The 21444-nt window shown below is 29.4% G+C and overlaps 1 protein-coding gene across 1 annotated transcript in view; it reads right to left on the bottom strand.

Moving 5' to 3' along the window:
* The window catches only part of LOC122268339 (sodium-coupled monocarboxylate transporter 1), a 35094-nt gene extending 16771 nt beyond the window's left edge, over window positions 1-18323 (bottom strand). The window contains exons 1-9 of the mRNA XM_071184230.1: window positions 17903-18323; window positions 15711-15776; window positions 15505-15624; window positions 13724-13881; window positions 10781-10921; window positions 9260-9398; window positions 7480-7687; window positions 5318-5472; window positions 2070-2266 (exon numbers count right to left, since the gene is read on the bottom strand). Coding sequence (XP_071040331.1) covers window positions 2070-2266; window positions 5318-5472; window positions 7480-7687; window positions 9260-9398; window positions 10781-10921; window positions 13724-13881; window positions 15505-15624; window positions 15711-15776; window positions 17903-18244 — 1526 coding nt within the window. The 5' untranslated portion in view covers window positions 18245-18323. The remainder of the gene's footprint in view (window positions 1-2069; window positions 2267-5317; window positions 5473-7479; window positions 7688-9259; window positions 9399-10780; window positions 10922-13723; window positions 13882-15504; window positions 15625-15710; window positions 15777-17902) is intronic.
* Between the last annotated feature and the right edge of the window lie 3121 nt (window positions 18324-21444).

The following is a 21444-nucleotide window of genomic DNA, read 5'->3' as shown; positions in this document are numbered from 1 at the left end:
AAGAGCAATGGCTCTCACTTCCTATTGAACTGATAGACCGCATAATTGAAAGCATCACACATCGCTGTTTGTGCTGTATTGCTTCTAGAGGCAATCATATTCCATATTAAAGGTACTTTTTCTATTGCAAACCGATACTTCCAATTTGTTTATTTTATACATGTGCTAATTTCTATACTACTATTAATGTCTGATAATTTCTTTTTATGTTGTTTAATACCTTACTATGTGTTGTATATTGTGGGTAAGTTTCATAAAATTCCATGTGTAATTTCTTGAGTTATCGCGATTTTTGTGAATTTTCCTTAATTTATGATAACCAGTGTATGATATTTCAATCCTGGTGATGTTCTCGAGCTCCCAAAAAAATTTGTGGCAACATGTATGCGACTTCCTGCTATAACTTTTGTAAACTTGTACATTTCGACAAAATATAGATTTAAATTGTCGCTTTAATTTTAAAAAAAACTGCAACTCTGAGTGAGAAAGCAATTACAGGTTTGAAATCGCCGTCGTGAAAATATCCAAAATTCGTTAAAGAAAATCTTGCGCTACTGAAAAAATTGTAATTGTAAACCAGTGCGATCCACCAATTATATTTTATAATTTCATAAACGTCGTTGAACAGACGACCCAATTTTATGGGTTTACGACTACTAATGTTCCACTCCGTAACCTTGTAATTTTGAACCCAATCTGAGAAGACAAGGCAACTCCTGGATCGATCATTGGGAGAAATTTGCCTACGTGGAGGGTTTCTTGATGGAGCTAACCTGCATTTGCGTTACATGGAGAGGAAGACCACGAGAACCTCTCACGGTTAGCCTGACGGCAAAGGAACTGTAACCCATGATCCGTCTACCACTGAGGATATTTCACGTCAGCACTGTGGTCGGTGGGAGCCGCATGCAAAATTCGTATCGACTGGGATTCGAACCCGGTTCGCTGCATTGGAAGGCGAGTGCTCTATCCCCTGAGCCATCGCGCCTCCCTAAAATTATATCAAAATTTTGGAAGGCACATAACTTTGCAAGTTAAATTTTGTTTCCTTTTATAATATTAGTCGAATGGTATAGCTTAAAAATTTTGCCCTTTGTATAAAAAAATTTTTAAAAAATGTACATTTTTTATAATTTTTGGAAGACTATTTAATGATATTGAGAAGCCTTATATTCTTTCCCTAAGCGTTACACTGAGAAGAAAAAATAGATTAAAATTAAAAATAGGCTGAAATATTGCTATTGAAACAAGTGAGGTATTTTCCAACGCAATCAACCTTGAACAGGGGTGTACAACTATAGTGGTTATAGCATTCTCCTGAAATCTCGGAGATCTTTAGTTCGAATCCTACCACCAAACATCTCTCTCACAAATTTCACCCTCCACATAGTTTTTGAGACTATGCATTTTGCTAAGAAATTAATATATACTGCTTCAGTTTTCTGCATGTCGCTATACTCAATAAGGAATACTTGGGTTATTCAAATTCGACTATGTTTGTTTCGGATCTATTTTGACACACTTTTAAGAAACCCTTTAATACAGTGTATACAGTATAAATTATACTTTGAACACATAAGACTTACGTAACGATTATAATTTTCTGATTATATATTCCATCAGTTTAGTTATGACCTCATCTGGTTCAGCATAACAAATCACAATGGAAACAATCTCTCAGTTTCTTTATTATAAATGCCAGATACATAATAGCTGCGGGCAAAAATCTGTATATTCATGCATAAAAATCTGTACTTTTTATGCATGAAAACTTTAAAAACATTTAACCACAGCAGAAACAGTACCTCACTCGTCGAAATGTCAATATTTAAGAAACTCTTTTACTCCTCTCTTACCACCAGTTTAAGTAAAGAGGTAATGTAAGAAAAACAAATATCTTAAAATCATATTCATGCAATGTACTAACAGTGATAAAAATTGCATGCTTTTATAACAAAGTGCATAATTATACCATGCTACTATCCTACATTTCCCACTTCAAAAAGAAAAATCGAGCGAAATGAGGCAGAAGGCAGAATATAATTAAATTAATAAGTTCATTGACTCACTTATTATTATCCTGAGAAGGTACAGGAGAAATTCTTGTTGGAGCAACAAAAGTACTATTCCCATGGTTTGTAACGTTTTGGAAAATGCATTCTTCAGTACTGAGTGGCAGTGGAGGCTGAGTGTAGTTGGAAAATAATGCTCCAAATGAAATGCAAGACATCAAACTGTATCCCGCAATCAAAGCAAATGAAACACACTAAGTGAAAGTTATTAAAGTTCAGTGCACTAATAAATACTGCATTATTGAATATTGCATTAATAAGCATTGCATTAATAAATGTTGCATTAATAAATATTTGATTAATAAATATTGGATTAATAAGTATTGCATTAATTAATAGTGCATTAAAATATTGCATTAATAAATATTGCATTAATAAATGTTTCATTAATTAATATTGTGTTAATAAATAGTGCATTAATAAATATTGACTTAATGAATATTGGACTAATAGATATTGCATTAATTAATAGTGCATTAAAGATATTGCATTAATAAATATTGCATTAATAAATGTTGCATTAATTAATATTGCGTTAATAAATTGTGCATTAATAAATATTGCAGTCATGAATAGTGCATTAATAAATATAGCATTAATAAATATTGAATTTACATTTCCTAACCGTTCATGTTTGTTTATTTCTAGCAAAATTACCAGAGAATACTAGTTGAATATTTTTGCTCTGATATTAAATTTCATTTTTGACTTACTTCGTTATCATAAATAACACATCGTATTGTATTTCGATCTCTAAAACTTAGAGGTATCGAAGTCAAACACTGAACTAGATCAGTATTTCACAATTGAATCGCGATCGCAACGAACTATAGGGGGCGTTGTTGTATGAGACTAATACCTGCGATTTCTATATGAACAGTCATTCAGTTACTCTAGAGACGTCGTTAATGTAGCACGTAGCATTGCAACGTTCCTTCTTTATTGTGGCTAATTAAATTTAAAAAAGAAAAATGCTTGATATTCTTTCTTAATCAAACGAAAACAAAATGCTATCTCTTTTTATTAGAGAAGGAATATCCAAAACACATCGGAAAAATATTTGTACATTAACAGAAAAAGATATGTATATTCTTATAAGAGTTAAAACCCAATGCCCGATAAATAGTATTACTAAATTTAATGATATAACATGAAAGGCCCATTTAAACTTTACATTCTATAGTTTTTAGAATCGTATAATGATAAAAATTAAAATGAACAAAAAGTATACATAAGCCTCATAATTTTATGAAATTTAATTTTGTAAACAAAGTTTTTTGACAACAATTTTTATCAAAAAATTTCAAGTTTCAATAAAAATCATTATTTAGAAACTAAGAAACGTAAAATAAAGAATGCTGACGAAACAAAAAAAAAAAAAAAAAAAAAAAACAATTCTTTTTTGTCGCCATTTTTAGTGCTACGAAAATTCGTCTTTGGGATTTGCCAAAAACAAAACAAGATGCAATTTTATTTTTTCAGGAGGGAAATATTTTACCGAAAAAACGAAAATGTACCAATTCCCACAACATAAAACTTTATCTTGGTAAACGTACGTTTTGGAAATGTTATTTCATTTGGAATCTTATTTATCAGAGTTCATATGGCGATATGATTGTTTTGAATCTATGCTAAACTCTATATCGGCTCATTTTCCACCGAAATCCGATTGACTATTTTGATTTTAAATAAAGTGTTTTATTTTATGAATTGTCGCAAAAATTTTAAGTGTAGATTGGCGGCACTTAAAAACCGCCAAATCTGTAGCGGCGGTGGCGTTAATACGTAAGTACCGAATTTTTATTCCATACTTTTCTGAATCATATTACTTCAAACATTGGAATATACAAGAAGTATACATAAACACATAATGTTATACCATTTAATTTTTCAAAAAAAGTATTTTGAGAACAATTTTTATCAAAAAATTATAAACTAAAAAACGGAAAATAAAGAATTCTTAGGATAAAAAAAACGATTTTAAGAATTCTTAACATTGAAATAAAAACTTTCATATTGTTTCTTTTTTTATTATTCTTATAGTTCTTAATCAGACGTAAAAAACCATTCTGTAGAGAACCATCATCAAATGAAAAAAAAATATTTACAAGCAAATTTTTTATTGTAAAAATCATTGCACTTACCTGATTTATGATTCCCGGAGAATTCCAAAATGATAAGTTCCTTGTTTGAAAACTTTATTCTCAAATAATAGATACATAGTTTATACCTTCATTACTTTTAGATAACATACTACACAGCAAAATTTTATAATTGATATGAATTTGAATATGTAGCTAAAAACAGAATAGCTGAATTCTAGTTGAACTTATTCTTTCAAAACTAAAAAATACTTACCAAGAAAACGATTAAAATTAATTAAGAATCAGCACAAATGGCACTATTTCAAGTAACTTGGATAATTTTTTATTGTTGTTTTCCGAATTATATGGATACAGAAATATATACTATTCTATAACGAAGAAGAATATGCTATAACTATTACAATTCTGTATGTTCTGAATTCATATTTATTCACTGGAATGACGAAAGCAATGTTGACTTCACTTTAATTCGTAATGAATTGAAGACAGAAGAAATGCATTTTACCTTAATACACACATCTGTAACAGTATCCGAAATCGGAAGTCATCAGTTGCAAGTTATTGAGGAATTTTTCTTCAAATGTTTGGCGTGTTCTGTTCCTGAAAGATTTACTAATATTCTGGAGATTTTTTTCAAGTTCTTCGGCCTTTTCCTTAGGGAAATTTTGTTTCTTATTTGCTGCTAAAAATGGCGTCTGATTCAGTCAATGATTTCGATGGAACTAAATGAAAACGTGATAAATTAATGTCTGATATTTACAGGCTCCCGCTAGACGGCGTACTCGAGCGTTGCGATCGCGAATTGTTTGGAAAATTCGTGTTCTTTTCATACTAGAAACGTATTCCTATTGGATGCATGTTTATGCGTACTTCAACTACTTGGTAATGGATTTCCAATGAACCAGTAATTGAAATAGGCTTAGACGTCTCTAATATGATCAGTTTTAAATTTTGTAATAGCAATAAAAATTAGGAAATAAATCACACAGCAAAGCATATTGAAGAGTACAAAATATTTTTAAAAAAATAAATGGACGGAATTAAGTTTCTTTTTCCGAAAATTTTCAAATGCAAATAGTGAAAAAAATTTCTTTTCTGAAGTAAAGAAATGAAAACTAAATGTTACTTAAGAGAAATTACCTTATCTGAAGCCTTCGTTGTCAGAACTCCAACTATGAAGACAGCTAACATTGGTCCTTCCTGAGAACTTATTAATACCTGAGCTAACTGCTGGAAACTCTTAACTCCAATAAAGCAAAAACTGAGGGCTATACAAATTCCTCCGTAAACCAATGCTTGAATTAAAAAAATAAGAAGACATAGGCATGTTGCAAAAGTAAGTAAATTTAATAAAAAGATTAGTAAATAATACGACATTTTACTTAAATTTTCCCTCCAACTTTAAATTTAATAACTATGAAGTGAACAAAAAATATATTTTATCCGTGTATTTTTCGGAGGTATAGACGTTACTTGAAAACTTATTAGGGTAAAAATATTCTTGAGGGTGCCCCTTGCCGAAACTGGCGACTTATGTTTGGCGAGATTCCTGTTTGCGAGGAACACCGTGGCAACAAGAATGGCGAACAAAACATCGGCCAAAGCTTTATAAAATTGCATTCAATCCACTATAAAATTAATAAACCCAATAAAATGCATTTTGAAACAGAACAAAAATTAATGGAGTAATCACAGAAAATAAAGGAAGAAAACAACTCACTTCTTCATTAAGCTTGAATATCCTCAGATTTAGGTGCACAGAATTCTCTAATGGCAGTTAGATACTGTCTAAATTTATCATGAATAGAATCGTCACATAAATTCGGCGAAATACGAATCGAAAATGGCGTCTGTGGTACCGGAATGGCAGTGACATTTTTTTCTGAAGTCCTTTTTATGACTGCCCGCATACCTTCGATCTTATTGACCAGAAGCAAAAGTAACCTTACTAGCCGGTTTCCAACGTCGAACTAACGGATCTCTGAAATTACATACGCCGTTGAAAATTTAAAAATAACGCTAAACGCTAAAATCTAAACCAATGAGAATCACGATTGGGTTCCAATATCGCCCAGTCTGGCGATGAACCGCGATCACAACTTGGCGAGAATCAAGGGGCACACTCAAATATAGCATATCCCTTACTAATATGAGCAACTCATTAACTTACTTAAATAAACAATTTATTAATTTCATATTGCACTTTTTAGGTTTTCATATGATTTTTGTATTTATAAGCTAAATTTTATCTCGCTGTTGCATTAGATTCTCGTATAGATCATAGCGGGTATCTTATAAATGAATAGCGAATTAAAAAATCAATTAAAAAAAGGCAAAAAGCGATAACAAAGCAGGACCAACTGCATTATGATTGGGAAACTAGAGTTGCTCAATAAGTTTCAAAATTAATAACAAACGTCATGAATTAGTAACGGTTATAATCAGAAAAATCTAAAAAATCCTATTTTTAAAGTAACTACCATTTGCAGTGTCACCAGAGCACAATATAAGATAAAAACTGTCATATAAAAGTGGAAATATTTTCAGTTAGAATGGTTTGACTTGCCGAAGCTGATTTTTAAACCTGATAAAAATTATGTATATATATAATTATTACATTAACGTATCTTATGCTGATATACCCTTAAATCAAATGCGAGAAAAAGAATTTTTCTAACTTTTGTTTCACTATAGAAGAAAATCGTCAGCATGAAAAATTATTTATTATTCTTTCATCTGCTTTCTTTTTAATGCGAACAGAGAAACGTATATTTGTCATGATTTTTAGATATCACTTTCATTAATTCTTAATAACAAAACAATAGCTTTTCTTCAATAAGTTTTATTTTCCTCATTTCACACGATTTAAGGAAACAACCAAAAAGAAGGCCGTCCAACGTCATTTTAAGAGTTCTCGATGTTGATATACGAAACTCAACGCAAAGGTCTAATTTTAAGCTATAAATATTGTCTTTTTGCAGAGGTCTTATGCACGCTTTGGAACAAGCAAATAGGTTAGAGTTTAGAAATAAAGTAACATTTTAAAATTAAATTGTTTTAGAAGTCACCAATTGGATTATACTTTTACATCTAGGTACAATGACTTATCGTGCAATTTCCATCCGTAGCATAGGTGGCGTTAGCTAAAGAAAGGCAAAGTTCAACATTAGAGTCACGGATAGCTGTTATAAACTCACACAGTTATAAAAAATGGTATATTATTCGCTCAAGGGATAATTTCATGTCATGCTAGAGCCTTAGAAAAACAGCCTTAAATAAAACGCCCATTTCAGAATACGTACATAGTATTTTAGCACACCAAACAACTTGTTTATCAGACATGTTACCCTTTCTGTAAAGTGGCTTTATGATATCTACCACTGTCACACTGGCTATAGAGTTCAGACACGAAGATATAGTGCTGAGAGCAGCACTAAAAAGACCTGCAATACACAGTCCTGTCATACCAGGGATCCAATTGAATGTATTTATAATATAAGCTGGAACAATCTGGAAAGAAGCAAAATAAAACGTAATTTTAATCGCTGTTACATTAGTACAAGCTGTCACAATTCAGACTGAGAAATTATAAAAAATTATAACAGGAAAGTGGTAAAATTTAAGAAAAATATCTACTAATTCTCGTAAAAGGGCTTACATTTCTAAAGTTTCTGTTTTTAGTTCAAAACTTTGCAAAGAGATTGCTCTACTACAAATTTATCTTTTAATTACTACATGTGATTTCAGCTTGTTGTCAGTACACATTTAAAGGAAATATAAGGATATTTTCATTTGTTAAAGGATTTCAATAAATTTTAAAATGGCTTTCAAATAATTTCTTTAATTTTCACGTTTAATACTTGCAATGTGCCTTCTGCTGAACTGAATCCAGAATCCCTGGAATGAAATATTTATGCTCTGGTGCGTAAGCATGCATCAAAAGTTTATTAATCTTAGCCATGTACCAGTTATGAAGTTTGGAAAACCATCCGTCTAATTAAGGATAAAAAAATTTTACGCGAAAAGAAACTTTTAATAAAAACTGCTATTGTTGCTTCAAATAATAAAAAATAATACCACCATGGAAAACTCAGTCGTTAAATTAGAACGCATTTTTTCTAAAAAAAAAAAAAACAATGAGAAAGTAAAATGTCCGTATTAAAAACACTTTAAATCTTTATTTCAGTTAATCTCTGTAACTTTTTGAACTTAATAAGTTAATTCCGAGGGAAAAAATTGAATAGTTGCTAATAAATAAATTTTACATTAACCTTTTGCATTCGGCTGGTATAATAGTTGGACTTGATTCAAACAGTTCATCATCATAAGCAAAAAACTGAAAAAATATTGTTGATTTATCGCTTGAGTTTCCTAGATGGCGCACTAACCTTATTATGCATAGTATTTGGCAGTCGCTATTAAAGGAAATAATGATAACTGTCCTAGATAGCCTGGTATGTTGGGTGTTTGACCCATGTCCAGGAGGACGTGATTTTGATTCTCGCCTGCCGAAGACTCTCAGTGAATGGTGACTGATGCTCGTTAAATCTGTCAGGTCATTAAATCCTTCATGTTCCCATAAAAAATCAATACTGAAAAGCAAATACTTATCAATACTGGGTTACTGAATTGTGATTGTTCGTTCTTTGGTTCTGGTTCAGGTCAAAATTATGATATGTAGATGTATGAAAGGGTCCCCCTTGTAAACGGGCTGTGACGTGGGTGTGCCTAAAGTATTATTCGTGGCCATAGATGGTGCCACTGAAAAATAAGAAACTCGCCCCTTGCCTTTAAATTCGCCTGGTTTAACAACAGGCTTGCTTATATTGGCAAGTAGCAGAAGAAACAACAACGACGACGATAACACATTTTGTTTTTGAACTTTTATTTTATTTTAATATTTTTTTATTTATTTTATATTTACCGATGCCATAAGAAAGCTGCCACTTAGTAATTAAGCTGGGACGTCATCTACCTTACTCAAGAATCAAAATCCTCCAGATTGATAGACTTTATGGGCAAACATATGAAGTTGTGCTTATAAAGGTAATAATTTTTTAGCTTACTGATAAGAACACTTACTTGATCATATCTTTCCACTCCTGTTTCATTCTTGTTTAAAATCGGATCACATTTGTAGTAAATGGAGTATAATATTACGCCTAAAATACTGTTCATAACATATACAAGAGTCATCGGTAAAATACTCATTTGTAGTGTACTGAAAAAAAATATTTTTGTTTCGTCAGAAATGCAGTAATGAGTATAGCGTCACTATGATTTGTAGTTATAAAAGAAGGTAAAAGGAGTGTAACCACAGATTTCGAGTTGTCAAACTGAATTTTAAGTTTGTGATCTTCATTTTGGTCACCAATGTATTGTGTTGTAAATGTAAAACAAAAATAATGCATTATTTGATCACCATCTTTAATCTCAATGCTCTGAAGTTTGCTTACTTAGAATTATTTGCTTATTAGGTTTTTGTTGCTGTTAAAATGAAAATTCCTAAAGGACAATTTAGTATCCTAAAGGACATGAATTACTGTTATTTTAGGGCTACATTAAAGCAGTGTAATCACAGACTTCGAGTTGACAAACTGATTTTAAGTTTGTGATCTTAGTTTTGGTCACCAATGTATTGTGTTGTAAATGAAAAACAAAATAATGCATTATTTGGTCACCATTTTTAATCTCAATGCTCTGAAGTTTGCTTACTTAGAATTATTTGCTTATTAGGTTTTTGTTGCTGTTAAAGTAAAAAATTCCTAAAGGACAAAAATATTTCGTGAATTATGGTTATTTTAGGGCAACATTGGCTGATTCATTTTATTACGTTTTTTAATAGTAAAAATCAGCAGAACTGTTTTTTTCTTATTTTTTTTACTTCGACAAAGGGTTGAAAAGATTTTACAGATCGTAACTTTTCGAATAATCTATTTCTTTATTTTTGGCAATCATTTTACCACTATTTTACGTGCTTTTTGACTAACTCGACCTTTCAATTATTTTTTAGGAAATTTTTTCCTTAATTTTAATCTTAGTACCCTCTGGATACAAACAGGTTTAAACCAATTTTGAAACCATTTACTCTAAAACCTAATAAATGGTACAGGGCTCGCTTGGCAAGTAAGTTAAGTTCTTAGCCATAAGTGAGAACTTTTATCACTTTATATTTTCCAACAATACAGTAAAAACAGGATTTAATCCTCATCGCTTAAAAAATGCTCTACGCAGAGAAAAATTTAAAAATCTCTTCTTAATAAATAGTAAAAAACTATACGACGATATTTTGGTTCCATCGATAACTGCATTGGCACTAAGCAAAAAGTTTTGGGTGCAATCTGAGCATTTTAGCAAAATTGAAAGTTGGTCGACTTTTCAAAAATAATAGCTTATATTTAACGATAAAATAATTATAAATCTTTAATTCTATTTGTTTTAGTTGCGATACGTATTAAACTTTATTGTCATCAGACTAGGAGCTCCAGTAATTATTTTAGCACTCTTGCTTATCGGAAACTGATTGGTATTTCAATAGCAAGTTTTACCCACACATGCATGAATAAGATTTAATGAAAATGTAGTAATAAGTTTAAAACTCACGATTTGGCTCTTTGAGAAGTACTTAAACTGAGTACTCTTTGAACTTCCACTTGATTAGTTCCATAATATGAAATACCAAACATAATTCCTCGACAGAAAGAACCCCAAAAACTTAAGCGTTTCGTAAAGTTCAGCCGGAGACTAAGGANTAGATTTGCTTCGTAGCTGTGACATATATATAACTGTGATATATATATATATATATATATATATATTAAAATTGCTACACCAGGAAGGAATGCAAACAACAGTATGATATTCATTGGGCACATACATATAGATGAAATAACAAGTGTTCCCCCCTGGCAACATTAACAGCAATTATTTTCCTGGGCATCGAGTCGAACAGAGATTAGATAGCATGGACGGGAACAACATGCAGCTTCAACATTATGCCCAATTCATCGACCGTAGTGACTGATGAGTTGTGGCGTGCCAGTCGTTGGGTAACCATTGACCAGAGGTTTTCAGTTGGTGAGAGATCAGGAGAACGTGCTGGCGAGGGCAACGAGCGAACGTGTTCTGTGTCAAGGAAGGTCAGGACAGTGCGGGCAACATGCAATCGTGCATTGTCCTGCTGATACGTAACATTATGGAATCATCGAAGATAAGGTAGCGCAACTGGCCCTTACACATCAGAACTGTAACGTCTTAATCTTATATTCACCATAGAATAAAATCAACCTCATCATTCAATTTTTTTTAACATCGAATTAATAGAACTAACACAAAACGATAAAAGTTGCTTAAAATAAAAACTCATAGATAATAAAGGTTGAAAAAAATTATTTTATTGGAGGGAGGGGAATTCTATTTTAGTTCTTATGTAAAAAATGTTTTTTTTTTCAGAGTGATAAAATGATACATAAATAAAGGGCAATTTTTAACTCAAATTTTTAAAAATGTTAAGCAGTTAAAATTTTAAAGTATGGATATTTTTAAATAAATTAAATAAACATTATTCAAGCATTTGTATCAAAATAAATTAAATCAATTGTTAAGTACATTAATATTTAGTAATTAAATTTACAATTATTATAATAATTTATAAAAATTAAATTTATATAATAATTACTTAAAAATATCAATATAAATTACTTAAATAATGAAATAAACCAAATTATACAATTATTAAAGCAATTATATTAAAATTATAAAAAAAAATAATTAAGAATTCCTTTATTTTTTCTTTGAAGGTCAATAGGTTTGAATGTTAAAATTTTTCTATAATAATAATATAATAATGAACAAATAAAAGACAAAAGATTATAGTTTCAACTATAGAATTTTACAAAAAGCTAAAAAAATAATAATATTCTTGTTTAAAATGAATGCAATTCCTTTATTTTAGGAATGAAAAACTTCTAAATTATAATACTTTTAATTTTAGAATTTTTAAGAAGTTTCATTTAGTACATGAAGAATTTTCAACAGATTTTTTTAAAAATAACTTACTTTATTTTAGTTTCTTATTATAAAATCATTTAAAATACATTTTAAATTTCGTACACTAATCACAATGAGTTTTTTTTAATTTATCACTCTCGCTATTTTAGAATTAACTTCAAAGAACTTATTAAAACTGTGTTTTTTTAGCAATAAAATGTCTAAAATAATTTTATGTATAAATAACATTTTGCTTGCTCTAAGCAACAATAAAGCTTACTGCCAATGTAAAAAATAGTCTTTAACATAATATTACAATCAGGATCTTATTTTAGTCTCGTATTATAAAAGCATTTAAAGTGCATTGCAAATTTAGTACACTAATCGCAATGATTTTTTTTTAACTTATCACTCTCGCAATTATTTTTAGAATTAACTTCAAGGAGCTTATTAAAACTGAGGTTTTTAAGTAATAAAATGTCTAAAATAATCTTATGTATAAATAACACTTTGCTTGATCTAAGCAACAATAAAGCTTACTGCCAATGTAAAAAAAAATAGTCTTTAACGTAATACAGTCAAACCCCGCTATAGTGTACCTTCAAGGGATCGAAATTTCGGTTCACTATAACCGGGAGTTCACTATATCCGTTACGCAGGCAACTCCCAAACTCCCCCCTTTTATTACATTATATTCATATAAATGACTGAAAAATATTATGTAGTAGCAAAAAATGCGTTATTTTTCATCACTCTTCGTCTTGCGTACAAATAAAAATTAGTATTCTTAAGCTGATGAGCAATCCTCAACATCAGATATGGAAACACTTCCCGACTCTCAGATAATTATTCCTGAATTCCGCTTTTTAAACCTGTCTAACCTGCCATTCGAGCACATAAAAGTAGTTTCTATAGATGGTTTTAAACAACGGTATATGTATTTATTTTAAAGTAGAATTTTCAAAATTATTACAAAGGAAATAGAGGGGGGGGGAATCAGTCGAAGACAGAAAAAAGTTTATTATATCCAACTTCCTCACTTTTTTGGTTCACTATATCCACTAAAAATAACATTATACGCGTATAGCAAGGCACGGGACCGAACATTTCGTTCACTATATCCGGGAGTTCACAATAAGCCGTGTTTAGTTTCTTATAGTTCCTTATTATAAAAGCATTTAAAATGCATTGCAAATTTAGTACACTAATCGCAATGATTTTTTTTTTAATTTATCACTCTCGCAATTGTTTTTAGAATTGACTTCAAAGAATTTATTAAAACTGCGTTTTTATAGTAATAAAATGTCTAAAATAATTTTATGTGTTGCCTTAAACAACAATAAAGCTTACAGCCAATGTAAAGAATTTGTATTTAACATAATATTACAATCAGGATCGGGTTTCGTCAGATTTCAACAGCTTTTTTGTCGTTTTTCCTTCAATTCCCTTGTGTTCGATTCCCAAAATTCGCTCTTACGAATTTTCAACAAGAATTCTAAAAATACATTTCGTGTCCGTTATTTCATAATATCCTGCACAATAATGAAAAGTGCTTACTCAAACAGATCATTCAATCGTCCGCCATCTCTTGAACGTATATAAATGTCTGCTATGCCTCCGGCTTCTTTAATACCAACTGCGTATAAGGCTACCAAGCATAATATTATGAGCATTGCTTGGAATACATCTGTCCAAAGAACAGCTCTTAATCCTCCCTAAATGTATTTAGGAATATTTTTTAATCATATTAACAACAAAAATTTATTCGAAAATTTTTATTATTAGCCTAATTGAAAAAATAACAGGTATGTAGAGGTAGTAAAAACAATATATCCTATTTTCAAAGAAAAGGAAACTAACACTCTCAAAACCAAAAATGCTGCCAACTACTTTAAGCAAAAGTGGTGTAGTAAAATACCATGCATAACTCTTGGTTCTAGTGTTTTCCTATCCCAAGAATATTCTTTTACGTAGCATGATGCAAATTAGCAGTCACGGCTTTTGTTACGCAGTAACACTAAAATTTGTAACTACAGTAGGATATGATACACATAAGAGTCATTAAATTTATTTTTGAAATTCAATATAAAGCAAGAATATTTAATTTGAAACGTATCTATACATTGTTTCCTAAAATTAAAATAGTTTGTTAATCAAATGTACACACAGCGCAGAGAAAATATCAGTAGGAAATCGAATTAGGCTTAACAAAATAGAAGCGGATATATATAAAATAATATAAAATTAGTTTTTAACAATTTTCAGATTTATGTAAATAGCAATAAATGAATAAAAAAATTATTAAAATTTAACATTTGATTTAATGCTGTTTCATGAGATAACAGTCGCCTCATGGAAAAACGCTTTTCAGCTCTTGAAAAACGATATTTTTAGATGTGAGTTTAAAACAGCTGTTTTAAACTCAGAACAAATTAAGCATGATACATTAATTAAGTTTGATACTTAAATTAAGTTTGATACATCTATTATTAGCATATTTAATGCTAAATATGAAATGGCGCGAAACATCAATATGAAGAGACGCATAGAATTATGAAAATGAAAATTTTCTTTTAGCTAATTTTTAAGTAACAGAAACGTTATTACCACACTTAACACCTCATCATGAAGTCCGAAACAAATCATGTTATTTAGATACGTATAAATTAATAATTATTTCTTGTTCTTAACTAACTTCATCTGAGAACCAATTGCATTTTGCCAAATCATCATTTTTTAAAATTCTTAATGACCTTCTTAAATATTTAACATTTATTTTTCTTATAAAGTTTAAACAGTTCTTAGCTATAATATAGTCTTCAGAATGTAGTATGAATGATTTTTTTTTATTTAAGACATTCAAATTGTGTATTTTTTTAAATTTTTTTCAGAATAAAAAAACTCCTTAAAACATTAAATATTTACATACTTTTTTAATATATTTTATAGCCGTCGTTGAACAGCCGACCCCCTTTTGAGTTTGCGAGTACTTATGCTCATCTCCGTAGCCTTATAATTTTGATCTCAATCCAGAAGACAAGGGAACAAGGGTTATATGGAGAAGAAAACCACAAAAGTTGAGGTGTAAAATTTTGATGATAATATAATAATAATGATTTATATTAGTTGAAGAAAAGAATTAAATAAGATAATTTTTAAATATTAGAAAATATGTTATGCATATTTTTGTTTAACAATTTGAAACCCTGTTTAAAACCCATTCAATCTTATAAACCTACGTCTATTCCACATCATTCAAAATCTTACATGTTCTTAGATTAATGAAATTCACGGAATTATAACAACCTAAATATTTATGTGAAATAAAGAAAACTTACTATGGAACAATATATAGTGCAAATGATCCCTAATGATATCATGGAAATTTCAAGAGATATATCTGTGACAGCGCTCAAGGCTAGTACGGATCCATACAGACAAATAACCATGTAAAACATCTAGAAACAAAATGCGATTTATTTTATAAGTATTAAATAATATTTTTCAATGGCGAAAAAAGTTCGCAATGGTAGTTGGTAGTTACCATTTGCACAAGAAACAGGATTGAAACAATGTACCTTGTCATTCTTCCAAAGCGTATCTCAAGAAACTGAAAATAGCAAAGTAATAATCATAACGTTAGTAATTTTTGAAAATTAATTTATTTATTTATTTATTTATCTTTTTATTTACTTATTTATTTCTTAATTTATCTATCTATCAATCAATCCATCCATTGACCGATTCATTCATTCAATCTTTATTCACCCACTCATTCATTCATTCATTTAATCATTCATTCATTCCTTCAGTTATTTATTTATTTGAAAAATACATATCGACTGAATCCAATTGTTATGCTAAAGTCCTTACATGAAAGTCGTTTAACAAATTTGTAAATCATATGTAGCATGTGCAAAAGAGAAATTAATAATAAATAAATGAATAAATAATAACGGTAAACCCTAAAGATTTTTTGACTAGTGATCGGGAATTTTTCATTTAGTAAGATTTAATGGTAATAATTCACAGGCCTAACAAATATGCTAATTAATTAGTGCAAATAGTATTTTATGCTACGAAACAAAACATAAAAACGTACTTTCTCTGAATAAACATAATTTTTGAGACAAGTTTGGATTTCTGGCCCTCAAAATATAAAGGAGATGGCTGCAATCTGTAAAACACGGTCCCAATAGTTTATGGTTCTGATGGTCAGGAATTCGGTCAAAAGTTAGTACCCCTTAACATTAATCTTACTTTTTGCGTAATTTGCCTAATCTCGAGAACTATTTCGACGAAAAAGAAAATTTGCGCACGTAGTTTAAATCGTTATTATTACCAATTTATACGTGTCATTCTCATGCATGCAATTTTAAAAAGCAAAATGAAAATTTAAACGAAATCAGTCGAATAGTTCATGTGAAATCGAATTTTAATTTAGTCCCATATTTTAGATACGATATCTCGGGATTATAAATTTTATATTTAAAATTCGATTCCCTAAAATGACGTCACAACTTGAATGCCTAAAAAAATTATTTCGTTTAAGTTTATAATTATTTATGATGAAAAATAATAAACAACTTTTAAAAATTATTTTTCGCATGGAAATACTTTTGAATAAGCGAATTTTATAATTGTGTGTAAAAATGTTCGGATTTGTCTTAACGTTCTTCAGATATGAAAAATATTCAAGAACGAAAATTAACACTACGATGACCAATCTCTTGACCAAACTATTAGGACATATTTTCCAGATTGCTATTATTCTGAGGATCAGGAATCATATTCCGTCGAAAACAGATATGTTAATTTAGAGAAATTTCATCTTTATGTCTAATTTCGTAACTCAAATTGTCTGCATTAACTAATTTGCATATTTGAGGTCACCCTTTAAACTATTAAGTCCTAGTACGTTAGCATATGATCACTTAGTTAAAAGTACATTTAGGGTGTTCCAAGTTTTTTAATGCACGCTAGTTTATATTAAATGGTTATGTTCGTTGTATTTACCATCGTTTGATGTTTATTGTTTCTTATTGTGTGTTTACCGAAATCAGTTCATCCATTTGCAAGATTTTTTTAATTTTGAAATCGATAAGCAATTTCTTAAAAATGAAAACAGTTTTTCAAAAATTGTCTAACTTCTGGAAAGAGCAATTTAAAAAAAAAACGCACACTACGAAAAAAATTTAAATAAATCTCTTTTTTTTATTTAGGTCAAGAGTATACGCATTTTATATCACTTTTTAGAAACATAAACTGAAATAAGTTATCAAACAGAAACGGAACAATGGTAAGAAACTTTAAATAAATATTTCCATTTTAATTAGTTACGCTTTTTCAGGTCTTGAACGTTGTCTAAAAAGAGCTCTCTTTATATTTTTTAAAACCTTTCAGAATTTTGAGACATATTTCGTAGATTTTGTACAAAAGACATATTTGAGACAAAAATTACAAAATCGAAAGGCAAATTTAACAGAATAAGGGATTTTTATGCAATGTTCTTATTTATCACAGTAAAATTGTAAAATTTTACATCATTTGCACAACTTTATCACAGAGCCACATTTTAATGGTAAATTTACTAAAATTATTACCTTCGATAAAAATTATCTATCCTTTTAGTGTTCCCATAGAGCCAGAAACACGGTAAGTATTACCATATTGTGATAGTTTGACCATACGTTTTCTCAGTGTATTTAAGCAATAATTAATTAATTTTATATTTACCTCATAAATCGTTGAAACTCCACACTGAAAATACACTGGTATAAATATCCAAGATGCTAGAAACACTCCGATTGGAAAAGCAAGAGGACTCATTACAAAAACAAACCCATACTTGTAAATCTCGGCTGGAACTGCCAGCATTGTTGAAGGTGATACAAGAGTTACGATAATAGATAAAATCACAGGAAGCCTTTTCATATTCTTTCCAGCCAATATATATTCTTTTGCAGTTTTTTGACCACCGGATAATAATCTTGATGTTATTCCAATACCTACCGATATCAATAGCGATGAACATATTACGATATAATCTGTTATTCCTAGATATTTTTTATCAAGCATTATAGTGAGAGTTTAGATAGTAAGTGCTCAAAACCATATGATTTTTCTTTGAAAAGGAAGTAAATAAAGACATCAGTATTTATTAACAGATGAAACTTAGACAAAGGATTCAACAGAGAGAAAACCAATAAATAAAATTGTCTTAAATCAAAAGAAGAATTACTGTAATAATGATCGTCTTGACAGTTAGTGTATTCAACTTCAAATATTTCTGGAGAATATTCCTAATAATGTAAGTTAATTAGGCTGTTTTTGTCATTATTTTAGCCGACATACTTATGTGTATAAATCTGTAAGTAACGATTATTTCTGTCCACGTTACATTCAAATTTGTTATTTAATGTCATTAAAAAATCCTTCATTCTTGCACGTTTCATTCTTTGTTAATAAAATATAAGAATACAAGAGAAATTTATAAGCTAAGTAGTCACAAAAATAGAAAAAAGTTTTTTTTTTATTTGTTTTTTTTTTTGTTTTTCTATACGTAGATGCTTTTCTATAAGTTGATTATAATTTTTTTTAGCTAGTTGGACCTTCAAGACGCAGCTTTTTTCATAACAATATTGAAACCCCTTCTTAAAAAATTAAGAACAGTACAAAATCTACATATTAAATTCGATTCTGCATACCTAACATATCATGCAATAGAACCCGATAAACTACTCGATAAGACCCTACATATTATCTAATTCTACAGACTCAGAATTTGATGAACATGAGTGTTTTATCTGCGAAAATTAAATACAATACAACTAAAACTAATGACTGGATAAAAAGTGTAAATTGCACGCAGTAGCTCCATGATACATGTACAAACTTTGAAGATCTTCGCCAAAAACGTTTTTTTTTTCGAAAGTTGATGAGTAACTCTGCACATTATATTTCATTTATTAGATTCTTTTTACTTATTTTACAAAATAAAATCCTTTCTTTACAGCACGTTGTAAGTTTTTTAAGGTTAACTGCATTAAATGCGTTATTTTTTATCTTTTAATTTCACTCTTCCTTTACTGTATTAGATGACCATATTTCGTCGATATTATGGAGAGATGGCCACTTCTTAGCTTCAACTTAAAGATTTTTCTTTCTTATTTTGTTCTCAACATTTCATCATTTTTTGCTCAAAATATGCTGAGTAAAAGCATGAGAATTTAATATATTTTTAAACAATGCTTGTATCTCTATTCTCATTGCTTTTATTTCCTTAGATGTAGGTTAGGTATAATTTTGATGATATGTATATTATAGAACAGGTATAAGTACAATTTTGTATCGGTTAAATACCTCGTCATTGAAAATCTGTTTATTTATTTAGTGTTTCCTAATAAGCTTAGAGGTTTTTTTCAGCCTTCACTCTCAGAAATAAAATATTCGCTTTTGACAATTCAGCAATCCTCGAGCTATATTTCGTTAACTTTGAGAATCATTTCGTCACGAAATCATGTGATTTGTGACGAAATGCGAACTCTCAAATATATCACGAAAATCTTTCTTGATTCGAAACTTCATTGTAGTGCATTGTGGGAGATTGTTAACTAAAATGACGAAACTAGAAAAGCGACTATACGATCAAAAATAAAGTGACGGAACAAGCCATTAGAGCCTCGAACAAGCCAATGAGACTCGAACCAGAAGGATTACGGGTTCAAATCCCATTTTGTCCAATCCATCTATCTGTCCTTCTCTTGTTTGCTTAGGTGACATTGGTCTACTTATATAGTGACCGCGATGAAGTGATTATAGGAAATTTAAATACATTGAAGCCCACGAGATTTAAAAAAAAAAAAAAAAAAANAAAAAAAAAAAAAAAAAAAAAAAAAAAAAAAAAAAAAAAAAAAAAAAAAAAAAAACAGAATTACGAAATACTTCTTTAATTTGGATGAAATTTGTTTCCTTGAAATTGTGACGGCGGTTATTTCGTCACTTTGACGACATTTTTGCCAGGAGCATATAAAAAAAAACGGTTTCATCAAAAACGAAGAAAATTTCCTGAAATTTGAACATCCATTTCTTATTGTTTTAAGCTTTTTGGTAAATTTTATAACTCAAATGATTTAAAACGACCATTTTTGAACATTTTTTTCAAGATTTTCTTTCCAAAGAGTTTTTTTTTCCAGAAAAATTCTTCAATGTAATATTTTTGTAATGTAATATGTTTGTAATGTAAATTGTATTGTGGTTTTACAACAAAAATCTTGCTTTAAATTACACATTATACAATAATAATAATCTTTATTAAAGTTGAATAAATTTATATACTTCCTAAGCTTTTATTGATAATTCAGCTGAAAATTAAAATAATTACTCTCAGAAAAATTGTGTATTTAAAAGTACCAAAATATGGTAAAATTTACAATGTTTCTAGCTTTTTGAGAACACCATAAAGTCCGATAATTTTTACCGCAGCGGTTTGGTAATGATTTAGTAAAATTAACTATAAAATATGGTTTTATCATGTGTGATTTAATTTGGTAGTTTTATCATGATTCCCTATAGCACGCATAAAAACCATTTAATTGGGCTAGTTACTTTTCAGTTTTGTATTTTTTTCTAAATGCGCGTCAATATCAGATATAATTTTGAAAACCCGAATTTCCGGTAAATCGTTATCATATAAACGGAAAAAATACCGAATAAATAGTTTAATATGTATATTTTTGTTTTTATATTACTAGAAATATGTTGTGATTTTACTAGAAACATCAGTACAATAAAGTATGATAGTTTTATCAGAATTTTTTTCGTCAGTGTAAGTTTACTGTATTTGTACCAGCAATTAGTTATGTCAATAATAAAAATTTATTAAATTTAATTCATTGTCCTTAAGTTTTGTTCACTTTTAGATAAAATCGTTTTCTTTGTAAAATGTCAATTTCAGTACATATATGCCAACACTATTGCTTGTTGATAAGAAGATAATTATATTTATTTACGGGAGCAGAAGAGCAAAATTAATCCTACCACTAAGTCTCAATAATTAGCTTAAGGAAATAAGCATGATTTATTAATTGTTTGATTTATGAAAGCCTAATAGATTTCCAAATTAACTGATTAATTGCAGAGAATGTCATTATTTGACATCGCATTTACTATAGTAGAGTATTGATCATAAATAGCTTTAATTTCACTGAAAAGAAAATTATTAGTCGGAACAATGGAGGAAAAACTACTTTCTTACACGGTGTGCTTTTTATTCATTG

Source organism: Parasteatoda tepidariorum, chromosome 8, assembly GCF_043381705.1.
Source record: "Parasteatoda tepidariorum isolate YZ-2023 chromosome 8, CAS_Ptep_4.0, whole genome shotgun sequence".
NCBI lineage: Eukaryota > Metazoa > Arthropoda > Arachnida > Araneae > Theridiidae > Parasteatoda > Parasteatoda tepidariorum.
The sequence above is the reverse complement of the archived record's forward strand: the minus strand, read 5'-3'. Positions and strand labels throughout refer to the sequence as shown.